Source organism: Temnothorax nylanderi, unplaced genomic scaffold (genome assembly GCF_030848795.1).
Source record: "Temnothorax nylanderi isolate EJ_2023f unplaced genomic scaffold, tnyl_v1.0 TNYL_tig0028_pilon, whole genome shotgun sequence".
Classification (NCBI taxonomy): domain Eukaryota; kingdom Metazoa; phylum Arthropoda; class Insecta; order Hymenoptera; family Formicidae; genus Temnothorax; species Temnothorax nylanderi.
The window spans coordinates 1379188-1400547 of record NW_027249090.1 but is presented as its reverse complement, the minus strand read 5'-3'; the positions used below and the strand labels follow the sequence as shown (position 1 = coordinate 1400547).

At 38.5% G+C, this 21360-nt stretch overlaps 1 protein-coding gene across 3 annotated transcripts in view; it reads left to right on the top strand.

Annotated features, from left to right (window-relative positions):
- For (cGMP-dependent protein kinase for) overlaps positions 1 to 21360 on the top strand; it is a 41211-nt gene that overhangs the window by 9203 nt on the left and 10648 nt on the right. The window contains exons 1-2 of one of the 3 annotated variants that reach the window (XM_071702207.1): positions 7939 to 8468; positions 9703 to 9869. In XM_071702207.1, coding sequence (XP_071558308.1) covers positions 8191 to 8468; positions 9703 to 9869 — 445 coding nt within the window. In that variant the 5' untranslated portion in view covers positions 7939 to 8190. Of the gene's footprint in view, positions 1 to 7938; positions 8469 to 9702; positions 9870 to 13573; positions 15186 to 21360 lie in introns of those variants that run through there. The other 2 variants (XM_071702205.1, XM_071702206.1) reach the window with 2 other exon arrangements.

Sequence of the window (21360 nt, the reverse complement as noted above, 5' to 3'; positions counted from 1 at the left end):
CCGAGAAACGAACGGGCGAATTAGCGAGCGAGCACGGCTGGTGGCGCCTCCTCGAAACGGCGTTTCGTCCGCACGATTCTTCCGCTGCACCGATCCACCTGTTCCTCGAGCAGTCGCCCTCCGTCGCGGCTCGGTCGGTACGTCCCCGAGGTACTCCTTTAGAGGCGGAGGGGAATAAGGAAGAGAGAAAACCAAGATTTAGGAATAGATGAGAAATTCTTCCTTATGCATCGAGAAACGGTAAACTACTATCCTAAGATACTTTGCAGCTGGTATTTTTAAACAAACTTATCTTCACCAGAAATTTCAGAAACTTATCTTTGTCAGTAAATAAATGACAAAAATGATTTTTACTCGACCCAACTGGTCACATTTATAAATTGTATTAATTATTGGCAAGTATTTTACTTATTTTATATCTGTAAAACAGAAGAAGCAAATTAAAGATGGAAACGAAAGTTGCAACCCAACTGCAGGGAACCAAAACTATATGTACATACATATTATAGATATATGTGTGTAAAAATCGAGTTATATCCGGAAATCGAACGACGCCGTCTTCGACGATTTGCTCCTAGATAAATTTCGTTCGCACACGCTAGGAAGAAAAAAAATAAAAGAATTAGATATAACATAAATATGTACGCATGTAAAATAATGTGTAAGTTGCGTCGATGGATGCCTCTACGTCACAGTAACGTCGATAGATCGCGAAGGATACCCTAAAAGCTTCTCGGGAGCATCGAACTCTGAGTCAGACAAATGAGCCTGGACCTTGAGTAAACGCGGTTATTTACGGTTATCAGCGTATCGTCGTGGCTACAAAAATAACCGACCGCTTTCGTTACTCGACCCGCTCTTATCGATGAATTGATTCGATAACGCTTAACAACGGCAGAGCGGAGCGATTTGACGTGCAGTCCGAGCCTTGATTTACAGACGCGATCCTCGACGCGTCTTTGGACGCGCCTTTGAAAGCGCCTTTGAACGCGCCTCGAGTTACATCCGGAAATCGGGCGACGCTCTCTCCGACGGTTTATTCAATATCTGCTCTCCTCTGCCGCTGCTCTTGTGCCCCTAAACGGATATGACGCGCGTGCGAGTGGTTTCAACTTTGGCTACGCTTAGGACGCGATTAAAGTGACCAGTTTTTGTACGGCTTAAATCGGTACAGCTTTTCTTTTCTTTTTTTTTTTTGCGTTTAGAAAGTTCCTTCGTGTGAACTCGTTGGAATGAGTATTCCATGTATTCCATGAGTCGAAATACGTACTTGCTGTAACTCAAGCGATCAGATGTATTCTGTTTAATCATTGTGATGAGTTTGGAAATTAGTGACACTAAACATATGTTGAAAGAAAACTTTTTCCAATGAGTAATATCTGAGAAATATCGAGTAAATTTTACTCTAGAATGTTTATTATTTTTAATATGTAAGGTATACGCAGAATTATATCAATATCAAGATTAAAATGCTTGAAAACATATTTACTACTGTGCGATGTGCCATGCCACAGCGCGTGAATTTCGGACAATGATTGATTGATCAACTTTGTAAACACTTCTCACTTTACAAACTAATCTAGTCTCGGCATTTTGATATTAGGATTTTAATCTGAAAATGATCTCAAGAGTCTGCCATTAACGGCAGTCGAATAAGTCTGGGATACCCTGTGTACATATTGTATATATAATTATATATATATATATATATATATAAAATTATATGGAAGTTAAAATTTGGCGTCTTATTCCTCGCGTGAGAAAATGGATGTGGGACGTGGGAACGATGTAGTTGATTTGCGAAGTAATCATATAGAGAAGCTTGAAAAAATCTTGCCTCAGAAAATTGTAGCTCACGAATATTCGAAATACTTGTGACGGCTCGACGATGTAAATTGGTCAGCGTCTTTCTGGTCGTATTAAACCAGAGCGTTTCACGCGAGCCGTTCAACCGGCTAGAGACCATCGGTTGGTGCTCCCAACAATCGAGATTGGCCTGGCATTCCGCGAGATCATCATGGAATTCACATCTGGGCAGCCACGGCCCGAAACGCTACGTAGTATTCCACTTCGTTATATATCACGCTAACGATCCGGCCTGCGGATCTAGCACCTGTTCCCTTTATGCGATCTCGGCGTTCCTTCGTAAACTTCTCTCTTGCGTCCGGTGCAGCGTATTTATCCTACGCACGTTTTATTCATACGCGTGTACGTTCAATAAATATGTATATACGTGTGCCAAGTGCTCCGTAAATATTACTTATTGTAGTACCTCGGTGTGGAGCAGCGCATTTGTTTTCGTGTCACGCTTGCGTAGTCCCTGTTATCAATAGGCAAATAGGAATTTCAACCACTGTATAATTTACACCCATTTCAGAATTCTGCTGACAGTCTTTGAAGTGTCATTTTTCAAAATGTCTTTCCTCGTTATTAAACCTTCTTTTTATTATTAATATCTGTTTCAATTTCCTTTCCGTGATTAAATCTCTCTCAGAATGCGGGTGTAAAGTTGTCCTGTAAAATTTTCCGTCTATAAACATTCACGTACAATTTGTTTTTACCATAATCCTTTATTTTATTCTAAGAGTATTTTAATTTTGCTTACTTGCTTCTGTTTTGAAGCATAACAAGTCTATCTCTACCATCTCTTTTATGTGTAAAAATATAATTCTATTTATAGAGATGTTTAATGACGAACAGTATATAGGACAATACACTTATTTGTGTAAACATGCCTCGTATGAAGCACTCTCATTATCGTAAAATCTCGCATGATGATTCGAGTAGTTACGTGAGTACCGGTTATATGATATCATCCTACCTGCGAAGATTTTGCATAGACATAGTACGTAGAATAACGATTGCAAAATAGAAACGCGCAAAGGCTTTCGAGGATTCGGTGTACGCGACTTAAATAATTCAAGTGCCCCATAATAGGCTTGTGTCCACATATACGTGGATGATTAAGTCTCTTTTACGCGATCTGTACTACCTCCCGAGAAATTCTTCGACGGATTTTCATCGTCCGTTTTAATATCGCGAAGAAAAAGAACATTGTATTTTGCTCCGAAATCGAGAATTTAAAAGTCAGACATTTTATGCAATATTTACCGCTATTTTTCTAGACAGTTGCTCGATTATGCGGCGTGTAAAACAGACATTATGCATACGCCTCGCCGATTGTAGATGCGCTGTCGAAAGCTAGACAAGGTCTCTTTAATCGCGCACGTGTATCTTTAAGGAATACGCGTTGAAGAAACTAACAATCTGCGCTTGTCATTGTCCCGGTTAATTGCATTGCTTAGTAGCCGAATGTTTTAAGATAGCAAAACGTGCCAAGCTGTGTTCTGTGTATTTCTTTTTTATTCTATTCAATCCTTCTGTTCAATATTAATGATTCTTTATGTTATTTATGTTACTAATCATGAGGTTGAAATACATTATTGCACGAAATTAATTATGAATTCAATGAACGTGAAATTCCATTCTGTTTTATGGCGATAGATCTAAGCAGAGGTTTTTAGTCTATATTATTTTATTGTATTCTGATTTCTATCTTAAATCACGATTCTAATTATGAATGCAATTAATCGCATACATGCGTTTTTGTTAAAATACTCGTTACTGAGGAGTGACATAAGAATTCACGCCTGTCACTGTCTTGATTGATTACACGAGTTTACAGTGAAGTCAGTTTTTAAAAATAGTAAAAACTGCAATTAGTTTTAATATTTCAATAACGATGGAGAGTTTTAATAGCAGAGATACTATCGGCAGAATAGTTATTTTTAAATGATTGCATTAATTTTTCTTCCGTTCGGATCAGCACGGTGATACATTTGTGTATAAATGTAACAATTCTTATGAAATGTTTAACGTTAGAGAGAAACAAAAAATATTCTGTTAAACTTCTAAAACACAAAATCTTCCTAGTAAACGCGATGATAATTCACCATTAATAATGCTTTTCTTCCGACGTTTACAACGTTCGCGGCCAATGCAATACGTAACAAGTTTTTGTTAGTCAACGATAATGACACGATGTATGACGTATGGCATGTAATGCGAATGCGGGAATTCAAATTGATTACGTAAAATCGCTACGTGCGATTTTCATAATTCTACGATGATATCGTCGTTGAAGTCAGTTTTATTTGCAAGATTTACGGGATCGATGGCTAATGGCTCATTAGGGAAGAGATTCTGTAACCTGTTCTGCAAGTATATAGCACAGAAGATTTATTTGCATCTTTGCATCTAATAAACCTAGAACGGCTTGTAAATTAGCGATAGGTGAAAAGCGTCAGTCAACGAGGACGTGTACCATGTATAGAGCTACCTGAGCGTCGTACGTCGCGTCACAGCGAGAGACTGAGAAAGAAAGAAAGACTCCTTTTCTCTCGGTGGTTACAACGTGCCAAAGTCAAGGAAGCCGTCAGGGCCGCAACCGGCTAAAGGCCGGTTTTGTATGTAGGGCGCATCGGGTACGAGGCATAAATCGCTCGAGGCATTCGCCAACGCAAAGAGTGGACTGACAAAACGTGCACGCGCAACCAATGGCGTAGCGAGTGAACGCTTTATTTTCTAAAGTAACCCGAGTCTCGGGAAAATTTATCTTTTTATCTGGGAGAATACGTCTTTATTCTATCAAAACAGAGATATTGTCTGCGTTCAGCGGAAAAGACAACTTAATTAGTAAACGCTTAGTGATTCTTTAATATGATTGTTATGATTATGTTCTTACCTTTAAAGTTCCTCGTTGGCTCTAACAATAAGTGTAGAAACCAATCGTAATAAAGAATCCCCAAGCGTTTACCAAACTGCTTTTTCTGCTGAACGCAGCTAATCTTTATATATATAAAGAACTTGTATACTTTTCTAGAGGAACAAAATCTCTCAAAATTTCTATTTTATTTGATATCTCTATCTACTATTCCATTGTGATGCGAGTTGTACGACATGCAAAATAATGGAGCAAATATTACTATCAATCATACAATTAGTGTTTAAACGGTAGAATTAATTTATAAAATCTATAGATCTCATGTGAAGTTAATTTTCACATCTCTCGTAAATAATATAAAAATAAATTTTCGAAATCTCGATTGACACTCCAATTCTGCACCGCGCCATTGTCAGCGCGCAACAGTCGTGAGCGCACGTGGGATCGGTGGGATAGATCGGCACGTATACATGTATGTACGTAGCGGTAGTCGGCCAGGGGCGGTCGGATCGGAGGGCCAAAATGATCGGTGAAAGGAGAGACCATTATTTTTTTTTTTTAAATCGGCCACCGAGGCGGCCTTGCGGACGCAACGGCGGTGACGACGACGGCGGGAGAACGAGCGTTTGGAGGAAGCCGCGAGAGTCGCGATTAAAACGTAAAAATAGCTGGTGCGCGTACTATACGACGATAGTCGTTGCCGCCCCGTGGTCTAACACGCGAACCCGGAGCGACTTCCTCGGTTGCACGCTATGTGCGTGTGTATACGCGTGCTCCTTGTGGTCCCCCTCGCGCTTACCGATCATCAGTTTGATCGTGTCACTTCGGGGAACGACAGGCCGTCTTTTCGGGATTTCCGTGCCATTATCGCGTCCGCGTAAATCGCTAATCGTCGATCGCAAGTTCTAAAAATTCCGAACGCGGTACCAGTGTGATTGAAATCGGTATTAATCTCGATGAGTTCAAATTTCGATGTCGTAAATACGCGACAATGATCTTTTCGCTTATCCTCCGCGGTAAAAGGAAATTTGTTATATTCGACATAAAATTCTCTCTTTCTCTCTTTCTTGTACTTATGCTATGAAAAATTGAACTCAGCGAAATTATATACCGGTTCCTGCTTAAACGCCAAAGTGTCTGAATCGCTAACAGAGGTCAACGGGGTACCGTTAGAATCGCGATTTTTTTATAACTACTCCCATAAGCAACGATTGAAGTTAACTAGGGTTCAATTAACGTTTATGGATCCTGCAAAAGAAGACGATCTTTTACTCGGGGAAGTTAATTGCATCGTCAATCTAAACTCTTTACCTTTTTCTCGACGACTCAATTCTCTACTTTTACGGTGCAACAGAAACGTTTCTGCGTCATGATGCATCGTCATATATGATGCCATTGAAAGACTTAAAGTGTGAACGTGAAGTTTACATACCTAATTGGACGTTTTAAAAAGTCCTCGGATTAGTCGAGATGTCAGCAGAATTTCAGTGTGCAGCAAGTTCTTTGCTTATGTTTTTTAGCATCAGTTCAACATCATGCAATTTTCCTTTTAAATGATTCGTTTAGTTTTCAATTCGGTTGTAATAGATCGCGAGACACGCGAGTGAGTTAATACTGATCGTTCTTTGAGTGTCGTGCGATGCTGTGGATCGACGGCTTGATTAAGACAGATTGAACGAGGTACTGGTAGTCTGCTCCAAATTGAGCAACGTTCAATAAAGTCTGGAAGAGTCGGCGGATACTCTTCGTAACGGCGCGTTCAATAAATCAGGAATATTTGTGTCTTATTTTTCATTCGAAATACTGAAGTTTTGATAGCTTTGCGTGACGTGTTTTGATAATAATTCAGCAACAAAAAAATAATCGTAAATTACACACATGAGTGAATTAATACTTGTCACTTTTGGGCATCAGTAATATAGATTGCCTTGATTGAAGCGGCTCGTGCGTAATGAATATTGGCTCCATTCATTCTTACTGGTTTATCTATTATAATTAATTTTAATGGTAGTTCTCTGTATGCTCGATACAAGCTCGATTATCAACTCGATTGGTACTGACATAAAATATTTAATTATTAACCGTATAGCTTCCAGCGTTTATAGCTCGCAATTTATGCCCAATTTAATTTATTGATTTGTTTATTTTGCATTTTTGTATTGGCTTACTCGTATAAATAACGTAAAATACTCTTACATATCTTTTTTTTATTTATTTCTCTGATTATGCAATAAATACGCGAGCAATACGAGTAAATGTTTGTAAGAAAATGTGGAAAAATATTGAAGATAATAATATTTCCTTCATATCTCAATCGTAATTGCAAACGCATAGTTAATTATAGCATCCAACAATCCTTGACAATGTACTATCAAATGATAATCCAGCATACAGAAGTTTTTATAGACTACTAATATTCTCATGTTACTATATATACAGGGACATTCGCAATCGGGATTTTATCGTAAAGTGACTCGAGTACGAGCGTGATTCGTAATCTTGTGCATAGCAGTGTGTAATTGTATGATACAGACCTGTTTCTCGAGATGATATTAGCAGCCATTATTCTCTCTAAAAAGTTTTCTACAGCATACTTTTTGTCATATATGTTATTCGTGAAGATTCGTTCGTGTCTACCTCTTACATAACCGATGCTTCTAACTTTGGCTTATTACCGAGGAAATAAATATATCTTGCTAGCTTTTGGAATCGTGTCTCTTCGACGTTTGACATTGCAGGAACTTCAATTTTGCCGTTTGCGTTTGACATTTTTTATTCGAATTGTTAACATTTTTATGGTATCTGAATTATATTCAATATTTAACATAGAGAAATTGCATATAGAGAAATTGTATGAATTCTATAATAATTTTTTTTAATTTTAAAATAAAAATTTTTTCTTTTTTGGAAATCTGGCACTCTCTTGAGAGATCTAGATAGCACCTCCAGAGTTTTATGAAAAACAATGACTTCAATCAATTCTGATTGAAATAGAAATGTTATTTAATATGATCGAAGTATGTGTGTATATGTGTGTTTGAAGTTGGCATTCTATATCGAATTCTTTTTGAAGTGAATTAGATACTTCAGAACTTTTTGAAGAAGAGAATTCTCTATCAATTATATCGAAATTTCAAAAATAGATTCTCATCAGAGATTGATAATTAAGTTGCAGAATTAGATCGATAATCGTACGAGTATCGTCAATTTTGTTATCATCTTCAAGGTTCGATGGAGATCGAAAATCAGATATATAGATATACGTTTGAACTTTTACGCGTATAGCTTTCGCGATCGCACTCACGCGCATTCTCGTTCGTTCTCGCGCTCGTAAAGGTCCGCTGAAGGATAATAAAAGTGCAGCGTGACATTTTCGCGGTGTACGGCACGCGAAATCGCGCGCGACATTGTTTGACGGAGAGGAAGAGCGTCGTTCGAATTTCGTACCGGGAGAGAGAGCGAAGGGGATGGATTCGATACGAGACCTGAAGCGATTGCTGTACGAGCGTACGGAGGCGTTGCGACGTCGTGACGAGATCGTTGAGCTGCTCGAAAAGGCGCTCGAGGAGCGCGACGCCACGATCCGTTATCTCCAGAATGAGATCGATAAGTTCCGGCAGATCGTTGATCTGAGCCTAGCGTCTAATGCCATCGGTTCTAATCGGAGACTGAAGCGGCAAGCCATATCGGCGGAACCTCTCAGAGGCGACACGAAACCGGTGGTGAAGTTCGCCAAGCCGCAAAGGTAGATCGGCGAGTGCCTTGGATGTGTCGCATGACTTATTTTTCATCCATTAAATCTCCAGAAATCTCCCAAATTTCTGATGAAACGAGAGAATTGCGCTTTTTTTAATCATTTTTATTGCCGCATATATCTATAAATTGAAACAGCTGATCTTGACCTTATATTTGTACGAATTGATATATTAAAAGACGTTTATTGTAAACACGGTATGATTTCTGATTGTTGTGGATGTATAAATGAGGCATTTATACATAATTTACAAAAATAAAATTAAATAAATGAAAAATAAATGAAAAAAATTATAACTTTGTCAAGATAATATTCTGCTCCAAAAGAATTGTCCTTGTCATTCGTAAACAGATAACTGTTTTAGTGGTATAGATTTTTACAACTCGAGCAATATAATATGCGATATATTGGCAATTGAATATCTGTAACTGCACGGAGAGAATTTTTTGTTATATTTTACCCTTAAATTCACTACAAACTTGGGACAACTTGGCAACCAAGGAATTTTTAAAATATACAAAAGACATTTTACAAACAACGTGGTAAAAATTACCAAGCAGATTGGTAAATTTTGAAAAATTATTGAAATTTCCTAGATATATTTTAGTGAAATTAATCAAACATATTTCATATTTGAATGTAATAGATATTAATATTTTTTATTATGGTGGATATTAATCAGAATAGCTCGCATAAAATTCTTGGTGGTATATGTTGTCCCACAACTACCATGATTTCAGGGTAAATTTTAAGAGAAAATTCTCTCCGTGTGTGAACTGAGAGTCATATAATTACATAATGTAATACGAGATAGAGTAAATTCAATTAAGGTATTTTGCTGAAAGCGGTAACTACGCATGAATGATTCTCTCTACGGCTACAAGCGGAACTTAATTACGAAAGTATTCGAGGATATCAATTTCACTGCATAGCACTCTTTATAGCGACTCATACTTTCAGATAGAAATCGTACTGTCTCTAGTGTTACACTTTAGAGATTAATTAATATATATTATTATAATTTTTTATAAGATTTTTGCATACCGAGAATTTTTCTTACAATTAGATTTATTAAAGAATCTATGACCAAAAAGCTTTCGAAATGCATTTAATATTATATTTTTGTTACTTATTTATGCTCTTGCTTTTCCTAAGAATATTATTTCTTTTTATAAAAGAGAGAGAGAGAAAGAAGCTTAACAATGATTGTCTTTTTTTTTTCAAGATCTCGCGAGCTGATCAAGACTGCCATACTGGACAACGACTTCATGAAAAATTTGGAACTCACGCAGATTCGGGAGATTGTCGATTGCATGTATCCTGTAACATTTCCAGCTGGTTCGATAATTATACGAGAGGGAGATGTCGGTTCTACTGTGTTCGTCATGGAGGGTAAGTAAATACAGTTACGCATCTTTATGAAATGTGACAGTTTCGACGGAAAAGTCCATAAAGCGTCATGAGAATTGTTGCCTGAAGATAAATTAAATAATAAATAGATCGTGAACAATATCACACACGATAAAAATATAAAATAAATATCAGCTGTTTTCGTGAAAAACGCGAACAAAGTTTCAAGTTTGTACAAAAACAGATATTTTCTCGTCTGTCTGAGTTTGTGATAAACTTTCATGTCGTAGAATAGATGAAAATGTAAGAGCCTTATTTTATACGTATCGTAATTTAGATTGCGGATTGGTTTTTCAAAGTTAACTCGATATATTTACCTTTAATGTTAACTATAAATCTTAGGAAATTGTTTCAGGGGTCTGTGATTTTGTAACTCTTAACGACAGTGTCGTTATCGTTATTGTCGTTGCGCATGTATAATATATGTGGTACAAAAATTGCTCGAGACGACAATATAACGATAACGACTGCCGTTAAGAAATACAGAATAGGGCAAGTTTTGCAATTATGTACATAAAAAAAGTTAATATTTATTTATTTTATATCTAACCGGCTATTTCGGGACTAGTATATAGTAATTCACTTGATTTCTCGTACTACCTTTCTCGATTGATTGGGATCTCTTTACGAGCCAATTTTCTCTCACACGTGATCGTTTCTTCGCAGTCGCAATGCGCGTTCCATTATAATATTCGGAAAAAAACTTTCGCCTGCAGATCAATATTTATCCTTATCACGTATCGCTTGTATATGTTGCATTGTTCTTTGATGTGGAAGCACCAACACGCCTGATTATTCGCTATATGCTTATTCCTCATCCTTATTTGTCCAGAACACCTGCACGGGAAATGCTTTCACTATTTTCTATCCTCCATAGTTACAATTGACAATACAAATTGTCTTACTTTCATCATTTGTGCGAATATTTTAGAAACAATCTCGTAATTTTATTTATAGACTGAAGATGTGCAAAAAAAGAAAATTTTGAATTTTTTAACCGAAAGTCCATGAGATAATCCATAACTTCCTGTGAAATATTCGTCTAAATAATTGGATTTCTTAACATATATATTTCTCACATATATGAAAAAAGAAAACTCAACTTTGTGCATAAGTTATCGAGCAGTGGCACTGCGTGATTTCTCAACTCCGTTTATCTTACGCGGAAACGATTGCAATTATCTGTCCAAGTTCGATGAACTTTTATGTCGTAGGATAGCTCATAAAAGACACACTTATTTTATACATATCTTACTGTAGGTTGCGACTTTTTACAACTAATTCGATATATTTGTTTTAATGGTAATCATAAAATATAGGAAACTGTTGCAAAAAAATTTTGCAATTATACATGAAAATACATAAAGATCCGTACTTTTTTATTTAATGTTACTCCGACAAGACATCCGAAAGCAACAAAAACAGAAGTAGTTTCAAGAGCGATAGTCTCAATCGTTTCCTTATTAGACGTTTGAGGATGAGCGTAAATAATGCTTGAGCAATTAACAGCGAATTCCGATAACGCAATAGTTATGTAAATATACTTTGTACATGTTTATTATATAAGAGAAATATATATAATTACATTCCGTGAAACAATTTTGCAATTTTTGGACGCGGAAATATAGAAACTGACGTTTCTTATTTGATTTTCTTACGTATTTTATTATTACTTATTAAATTGAATTATTTTAGTTTATTTTATTCCAGCTAAGTATCGAAAGTATTACCGTGCGCGCGCGCTTATGTCTGTATCGAAATTATTAGGCCTGTTCGTTTTAGCTGAACTTCTTGCACGGTTTATCTTTCCTCTTATTCTTTTCACGTTGGAGAGAAAAGAGAAAAGATGAACCGCGCAAGAAGTTCAGCTATAAAACAAACAGGCCTATTACCATTTACGTAAATTGGAACGCAAATGCACAATGCTCGAGAGATTGGCGTAAATATGATTGTGTAACTCCTATAATAAGCTTAAACATTCTGCCATATATACGGGAAAGAACTGCAAGAGTAATTTACGCGCATATCAAACAGACACTTATCATCGACCTTAACTTTGTGTTCACGGTAAAATCGGTAAAGTCAATTATTTATTAATACGAACATTAGTGCGAAAATTGCACACTTACCATATCAGTTTAAATAAATTTTACATGTTTCTAAATAAGCCTTTTGAAAATAATTCTTTTTCTAGAAATCCATTTTCTTCCACAGTTGGAGAAAGATATACATAATAAAATACATGATAATTGCGTCTAAAATTGACAGATATTTTATTGTACAAATATTGATTTTAATCACAATTTATACGAAAAAAGATTTTAATTTTATTCATTAATTCACACTCAGCGCTAAACCTATCTTCAGGGACATCTGAATTGAACATTATCCAATTCAGATTCTAATTGTAATCAGATAGTATTTAATTCTATTGTAATTCTATATAATAGGCACCTTCGGATCTCGAATGTAACATATTTAAATATTCGTGCGATGAGCATTCTTCCGCAATACGAAGTAGCAAACGAAAATACGGACAACGTTAATTGATCCTTACGATAGAAACGATCCGTGGGATATCGACGTAAAATCGAATTTATATAAAAGCTATTATTCCCTGCTCCGACGCGGTTCTCCTTCTTCCGGAATTGGATTTCTGTCGGACAAAGGCATCGTCTCGATGTTATTTCGTAATGAGCGCCGCATTTTACTTTCACGTAAAAATGCGATGCTTGCGCCGCTTTTCTCTCTCTTTCTCAACTGATTCAATCATTAGTATTATCACTCATCCGTGTTGTTACAGTTACGTAATTAAACGGCGAACGTTCCCCGCGTGCACGCACTTAGTGCACACTATATATCGTGATGTTGTTTAACGTCATTAAATGGGCATTTTTTATTAGTCATATATCTACGTCTCCTGTTAGTCATTATTATGCTTCAGAAATTTAAATCGGATGTACTGTGTGTTAGTTTAACGAATTTAAATATATAAACGCATATTTAAATATCTAGAAATTTAAATAAATATCTCTCATATCTAAATATCTAGATATAATTTAAATATTATCTAAATATTGAAATATCTAGATATCTCTAACTTTAATTTGATTGAGAATTTTTGAAAGACATTTTTTCCCAACATAGATTGTCAAATAAAAAATAAAATAAAATAAAATAATGTCAAATCATTGCGAAATGCATCATAAAGATGAAGCATTAAATGTAATACTTTTTGTACACAAATATGTGTAGATATACAAAAATTATTTGTATATGCTATAAATACTTTTATAACATATTTTATACACTAAATTGGATTACAAATTGTTTTCCCTGTATCGTTTTGCATTTACACGAGAAATTATGTTTATCTTCATCGTCTTATTAAATCTTTTTCCGGTAATGAAGTTAGCGGGGCCCCCTTATAATTTCCGAGTCCCGGACCTTCGCAGAAAAAAAGTGCCGTTGCACTCATACGTGGGAGCGGTTGCGGGGGCGAGTGCGACGGAATGAGAACCTCTGTCCTTTCTCTTACAAGCGCATATCCATGGTGGGGACTCCCTCGGCAGCCGCGGCTCGCCGAGGGAAGGGAGGTTTCTCGTGGTGCTGCTTGCCGCTCACGGGCATACTTTTCACCAGTCGCGAATACTGTCAGTGCGAGCGTCAGACGCGACGCGATTCGCGATCGCGGTGTCCTCCTTTGACAGAACTCCTCTCCCGCATTGTTTTCAAAATCAGCGTTACGCGCGACGCGACGCCGTTCAGCGCTGTTCATCGCCGTTCATCGATCATCTGTGTCGAGGGTCCAGGTCGCAAGATCCAACGCGAGTGCGGAGGAAACGATTTCGCGATCGGCTCGCTTAGTATTTTTATAAATAACACGGACTCATCGATCGCGTCCGCGTGATGATAGGCATCTAGTTCGCGTTGAGAACAACGCTAAACGATAAAAGCGCATCGACAGGTTCTTCAGATCGAGAAGATCCGGCAGCCGGTGATGACTCGGTTTTCCGCGGCGCGCCAATGTTCCGCGCCGCGCCGGCGATTCGCCACAGTGACGGACGGCCGGATGGCGGAAGTTGCGAATGAACGATCGTGAATGCACGGATCCGACGTCAATGTCCGTCGAGCTTGTTTCTTGGTCTTGGTCGCCCGTCTGCCGGCAGTCCGCCTACTTTCGTACGTAACGGAATAGTAAACCACATAAATATCGGGACGGACAGGCCGGGGAACGCCGGCGGCTCTCGAACCCGATGATCGATGCGAAAGTCCGAAGATAAGTGGACTTCTCTTTCGCGCGGCGTTGTCCTTCGATCTTCTTCTTGAACCGACGCCAGACTCGTGCCGTGATGCTTCTCGGTTGTTTCAACTGGAGCTTCACGTTCCCATTCAACGTTCATTGAATCCGATCTGTGAATTTGAAACTGTCGTCATCCCAGTGAACCGCTTTGCTCCGGCTGATGCTCCGTTTCCGTTCGTGCACAAGGATCGATCGATTTGTAATTGGCAAAGAGCTAAAAGAAGATCGAAACAAACGTAGATCTACTAGAAGAGACTACCTGGGAAAGTCAAGAATGCGTCTACCTGCAGAAACGCCATTAATCTCGTCTCGCCGGATGAAAGCGACGCCGGCGTTGTCGCCACGCGGCCCTCGACTTTTGACCTTTGCGCAGTAGAGCTCCGCGCGGAGTTCGAGAGGATCGAAAAAAGAAAAATCGCGAGCGAAAGTCTCGTCGGCGAGTAGGCCGTCGTGTTAGAGCGGGGCCCCAGCCCGGCCGACTCGGTTTCACGATCTCCGCCTCACGTTCGCGCACGCGACTTTCGAGGTCATGAAGGTCCGAAGCTATCCCGGCCGGGCGGTTCTGGAGGACCCCGAGCTCCTCCTGGACCCGGACGCGACGCGCGGCAGGGCCATGGAGCTGCTGTACGAGGCGAGCTGGCGGGAGTGCGGGGTAAACTGGACCAGCAACGGCGGTGGCAAAATTTCCGCCAGGCAACCGGACGACGAGCCTTACAGACGACCCTACGCCGACGAGGTGGTGTCGCGGCTCGAGGCTGCGTTGGAGGATCCGAACGCGTCGTCCGCGACGAGGGAGGAGGACGCGCGGTCCCGGGGGTCCAGCAGCACCGGTACCACCGACAGCGAGTCCCCCGAAGTGAACCAGCCGCCACCTGGCAACGCTCAGGGGGGCTTCCTTATTCCGCGACCGAGATTGATCGTGCCGGTTCATACCTACGCGAGGAGAAGACGCACTGGTGCGCCGCAACCCATAAAGAGACGTCAAATACGCGAAGGTACTTGCCCATCACGGATATGACGGATATGACGGAGGCGGGGATTAGGGTTAGTTTTGCGGGAGTCATTCTCGGGAATATATACGAATTTCTTTAAGTCAGCACTTAAATTCTTATACTTCATATGATCATAGAATCGTGCACATTGTCCACACAGTTCCCGAAAGGAAGATAACTAACGTACGTTAGTTATCTCTTTTCAAGATTTAGGAATATTCTATGGATATTTCGATAACTATAATTAAAATTCTGTTTACAAGTTTAACTTGCATGGAAATCTCCTTAAAACAAAGCCTTATTGTTATTCGTCTACTGAGAATTTTAATTTGCGGTTCCCTTAATTTTAAATATTGCTGTTTCAATATTTTTGTTAAGGCAAATATCGAAAAAGTATTAATTATTTGTAATTTCCACGAACGTTATGAGATAACTATTAAAGTAAAAAGCATACAGTGCATTCGAAGTCGTATATTTCTCGAGACAAGTTCACACGCTGTTCTAGAAAAAAGAAGAGAAAGTACATGATTTCCGAGACACTCCGTACATATCTACCGGACGTAGTTATGTCTTACAATTAAATATGTATATGATACGCATTTATATAATTATCCTAACATGTGGAAGGAACGAACGTAACGCGAAGAGCGGATCACACGCGACACGCACGCGCACGCACGCAGGACGTCTACATCCGCAATTTTCTTTGACGCGCGCGAAAAGGACAAAGGTTTTAGGTGCCGATGTCACGTGAAGTCGACCTCGATATTATATTTTTTAGAGCACGAAACCGGATTATCTCGCGAAATGGGCCTCTTCGTCTGTTCCGCTGCTCGAGAAAAAGCGATCTTATCGTTCGCTCTGTACACGCAATTGTGTTCGCGTTTTGCAACAACACGTTTCAATTATCTGTACAACACGGATACGAAAGGTATTCAGAATTTCTACATATTCATGATTTTACGCAGTTTAGATAAATCATATTTGACTATACATATTGTGTTACTCTCACCATGAAATCGGCCTGCAAATTAATAACTCATAATGTATGAATAATGTATGCATATTCGGACTTTTGACATTTATAATGAAATATTATAGGATAAATATTTCGATGAGACAACATGATTGTTTCAGAATATTTCTACCTTCAAATATATTTATAATAATTAAAACATTTATTTATTTTACAATTTTACAAGATTTTATTTTATAGCTCACTTTATATTTATTACATTTACGAAAAAAATATATCTTGAATTTTTTAATTTAATTTTGCAACGCATACTTTCGAAACTTTCTATATACATAAATTCATATTTCGTGTAAAACTTGTGTCAAGTATTTGTTAGAGTTAACTATATTATCGATAATACAGACTTAGATAATTCTAGAGAAATTGTGTCTCAACTTTTTATTTTTTAATGTAAATCTTATTACATTCAGAAATATCACGTTTAGCATTTGCAAGTCGATTTATGGCTCTAATGCGTCATGGAGAAAGTCACGCATCGACGTGGTATCAAGAATAATGGAAAGCAGAGCTAGCTGTCGTCGGTTTTAATTAGTGACGTTTGAATATGTTAAAATTGGTATTAAAATTTATTTACATTCGGCTATAATTAGCTCTACGTGTTAACGAATTCATGAAAGTTGTCTGCAAATCAGTACGCAAATTATTTAGTGCAGTAACGCCATCCCGGTGAATTTCACCGAGCATGCTTCAAGGAATCGAAATAATTCGACAAAAATTTAATGGCCTTGTGGATCATTTTCATGATTTTTTATAGAATTTTTACTCTTATAGTCGTTTACTTCTAAAACGTTTAAAAAAATCTCATTAAAAGTTTGTACGATGGCTGGTGGGTTTCTTATCAAGGCCGAAGGCGTATGCCGCTTTGAAGTTAGATAAACGAAAGAAAGATGTTTACATTATATCTATACAAACTTTACATTGCTGTGACACATGCACACGCACGTAACATAAATTTTATGCTTCTAATGTTGGATAAATGTAAAGTTCTTTTTAATGGAAAGAAAATCCCATTTCTCAATGAATGTGATGAAAATTGCAATTATTTTAATAGCGCAACGTGCGCTTTTAGCGCAGCTGATTTAATACAACTACATTAAACATGTACAGTAAACGTTTTTTTTTCTCTTATTTTATTCCCGATTTTGCTGCTGCAAAATCTTAGGCCGGTATTTATAGTTCTTATATTTAAGACCATCTTAAGTACGATCTTAAGATGTTATGAACCAATCACAGAGCCGTATTAGCATCTTAAGACATTACTTAAGACAGTCTTGAAATAAGAACTGACTACAAATACCGGCCTTACAGTTTTGTTAAAAAACAGTAAGTTACAAACAATACCTAACTGGGCCATTGAGTTTAAAATTTGATGAAATTGCAATAAAGTACTGTAAATGGGGATAATATTTTAAAATTACAGATGAATCAACAAAATCGGATTACAAACGAAATGTATATTCAGTCTGTTTGTGCTAAAATGGCAGTGTCAGCTTAACAAACTTACAAAACTCGTGAATGCTTTTGACACTTCGTCGACGATCCTACTTTAGTCTTTTGTTCCCGAGAACGCTGATGATTTGTTAAATGTTCTTTTATTGCATAAAATGGGAAATATAATAGCAATTATTAATTTAAGAAGCGACACAATTCATCAAAGATTTTTCTTTACACAACGTGAATCTAGTTCCTCGAACTTTCTTTCACTTTGCTGTATCACGCGAAGTATCCAGATGTGGATGCCCGAAATGTTTGATAATCGGAGCATCTGGTTTTAAGGATCGTCTAGAGCTGGGAATCTCGACAGCTGCTGCACGGCAGGATCTTTTTTTGTCGTCGAATTCAAGTTTTCGAGTAAACACCGACGAATGGGCATTTATTCAAGCAACGTTTGGTGTAAGACGATTTTAATTAACCACTTTCTCTCTAATCTTTTATTCACGCGAACGCGCAGTACATCTGTATCACGCACTGCTCATTCACAGACAGGAATTCACCATGTTTTAATAATCTTAATTTTCCCAATTAATTACTACACTTAACTATATCCATGATAAATCATTGATCAGATTGACGACGATTCTTTAGTGTTATCAACGATAATTATTGGACACGTGGTAATTGGAATCTTGAAAGGCGATAGATATAAATTGAGGCCGGATATAATTGCGACTCTCGCGCACCTTTCAATGATAAGCTAATACCTTGAATGAAAAATTAAAACCGCGCTTGACACACGCACGCGAGAATATTATTATACAGATTGTTACGTATGAAATCATGATCTGAACGTTGTCATCTTATTAAATCCGTTATTTTACATCGTCAGCGTAGCCTTTTAATCACCATGTAAGATCGTCTAGAATGCCTAGATCCTGCGATTTATTTTTGTCAAAGCGTCATCGTGACTCACAACAACGACCATGCATATAGGTCTCAAGTGTTAGCGATACTCGAGGACCGTACTGACCGCGAGCGTCTCTTCCGCTAATTAAAATTATAACTGTCGTGTAATAAAGTACAATGAAATATCGTCGTCTATATACGTACAGGCCCGATTGTCTAACCACAGAAATAAACCATCTTGTGTCTTACTAAGTTAACCATTAAAGTCATAAAATGCGAGAAGTTCTAACGACGATGCTTTCTTGAGTGACAAATTTTTATGTAGGTATGATTATATCTCGATTGAAAATTTGTGCAATGTCGAGGTACACACATCAAGTTCGAATTGTGTTGCGTACGATTTAATTAACCGTATCTACTTAATTCAACATTGAACTCCTTTTCGCTTGAACAATATATCCGTTTGCTCGTCGGTCGGCAGCTTTTTCGGGAGTTTCGGGAGGGATAGAAAGGTGGAAAATAAAAAGGATACTTACCAAAGCAGCGACCGGTAGTAGCTGAATGTACAACAACTGACTGTTAGTCGATTTCCGCAATCGCGAGTGTCCCAATTCGACATCCTGTTTCGCGCGCCTTTCACGCAAAAAACCGTGACTTTACTCGCAGTTCATTAGCAACAATGAGGTAATCAGCGCTCGGCCAATGCAATGGTTCGAGGGTCTCGCTGTGATGTTCATATTGACCCTCGTTGCTGTACGGTGACAGGATCTGTCTGTCTCCGCAGGTACTAATCGCAGGTTAAGACCGATACCTGGAAACTCGTTTCACCAACTCCTGTGTCAAAAGTTTCCTTTCATTCACGAAACACTGATTGACGAAAGTGAAAGATAATTTCTGAGAGTTTCGTAAAACGGCCCAAAACTGGTCCGCGTTGTTTCTCCTGCACGGCGAATCCTTCACTTTCTCTTAAATCATATTTTTGTAGCGATTCTTTTATTTTTCTTCGACCCACACCCACATCCTGGGAGATGAAAACCGTAAATCAAATTGACGACGTGGCTTTCCCGTGAACGTTTCGCGTAGGTAAAGTCGTCTTGTAAAATCGATTTATTTCCGATAAAAATGAATTTCACGCGCTTATCACATTTTTTACACCAAACTCCCTGATCGCTGTCTCATCACGCTTGGACGCGAGCCCGAAGCTACCGGAGCAAGTGAGCAGGAGTTCGGTTACGCCGGTTTCGTGTAAAACCTCGAGGGGATATCGTGTGTAAAGCGTAAACTCTTTGTCCTGTTATGTCGTCATGCTAGGCCCTCTACCGCATGTTATATATATATGTATAGATATACGTATATATAAGGCTCATGGATATATTCAGCGGTGCTCTGTGCGAACAAGGCAGCCGCGAGCCGGTACCGGTGCAGTATATGTATACAGACTCGAACCGGACTCGGACCTCGATGAGGATTCTTCTGTTGTCCGTCTCCCTTTCTCTTTCTCTCTCTCTCTCTCTCTCTCTCTCTCTCTCTCTCTCTCTCTCTCTCTCTCTCTCTCTCTCTCTCTCTCTCTCTCTCTCTCTCTCTCTCTCTCTCTCTCTCTCTCTCTCTCTCTCTCTCTCTCTCTCTCTCTCTCTCTCTCTCTCTCTCTCTCTCTCTCTTCTCTCTCTCTCTCTCTCTCCCCCCCCTTTCTCGTTCCCTCTCCCCCGCGAGGTCTGTTAGCGTCAGGTATATCGAGTGAGTTTCTTTGTTCCCCGGTTGGAAGCATCAACGATTGCGAGCGTAACAATGATTCGAGCACATCGCGAAGTACGGAAATCGAAACTTTACATAATTATGCGATCCATCCATAGAAGCGAGACCAGTTGCGAAGATAATGCGAGCGAATCGTGATGAGACGACTTTTTCTTCCGTTTCGTCTTTGTGCTTTTATATGGAATATCTCTAGAGTTGCGGATTTCAGATTTCATTGCGTGACTGATAGATTTGATATGGATATATTTCATGCATATAATATAACTTTTATTGGAATCTTATTATAACTACTATGGAGATATATATGTTTCATGCGTATATAATTTTTATTGTAATTTTATTATAATTGCACTGATACCTGATATATTTACAATCTTAATCTTTAAATATTGATTATGTCACCTCTTATACTCATATAGATTCCGGTAAGCGTAAAGATATTTTAAAAGAAGAATTTGAAGATTTTTCTCCCTATACAGAAACAATTGCAATTTTTTCGATATCTTAATTTATATATAGCTGACACCATGACATTGATAGATTATAAATATTAATACGAGATAATACAGAATGATATACAGTGATTAATCGCGACGTGATGGTCATTCGAGATCGGCGATTTGCGGCTTATAAAATGTACTCGGTGCGGCGTTGGATATTTGCTAAACAAACGATTCGCATAATCAGTTGTTTTGGTGAAACGATATGACGACACGTCAGGAACATCCGCGTTTTGATACAAGCGAGATGCTCCAGGCGAGCGAATGCGCATGAGTTTTATTTTTTTTTTCCTTATTCGCACAGCGATCGGCCGGCTGGTTTTATTCTTGCGAAAGTGATAAAGGCGAGCGCGAAGGACAACTCTCTCGACTTTCGCAGCGTAGTTACATAATTATCTAGCTATGAATACCGACGCACGTTATCCGTGAAGATTAAACGGAATAGTCATGCCAGAGGCCGAGGAGTATGACTTTGCCGATGTTCGGCTACGGCTCTCGAGGCGGTATTCAAACGTGCAGGACGTTTCTATTCTCGTAGCGCCGCCGG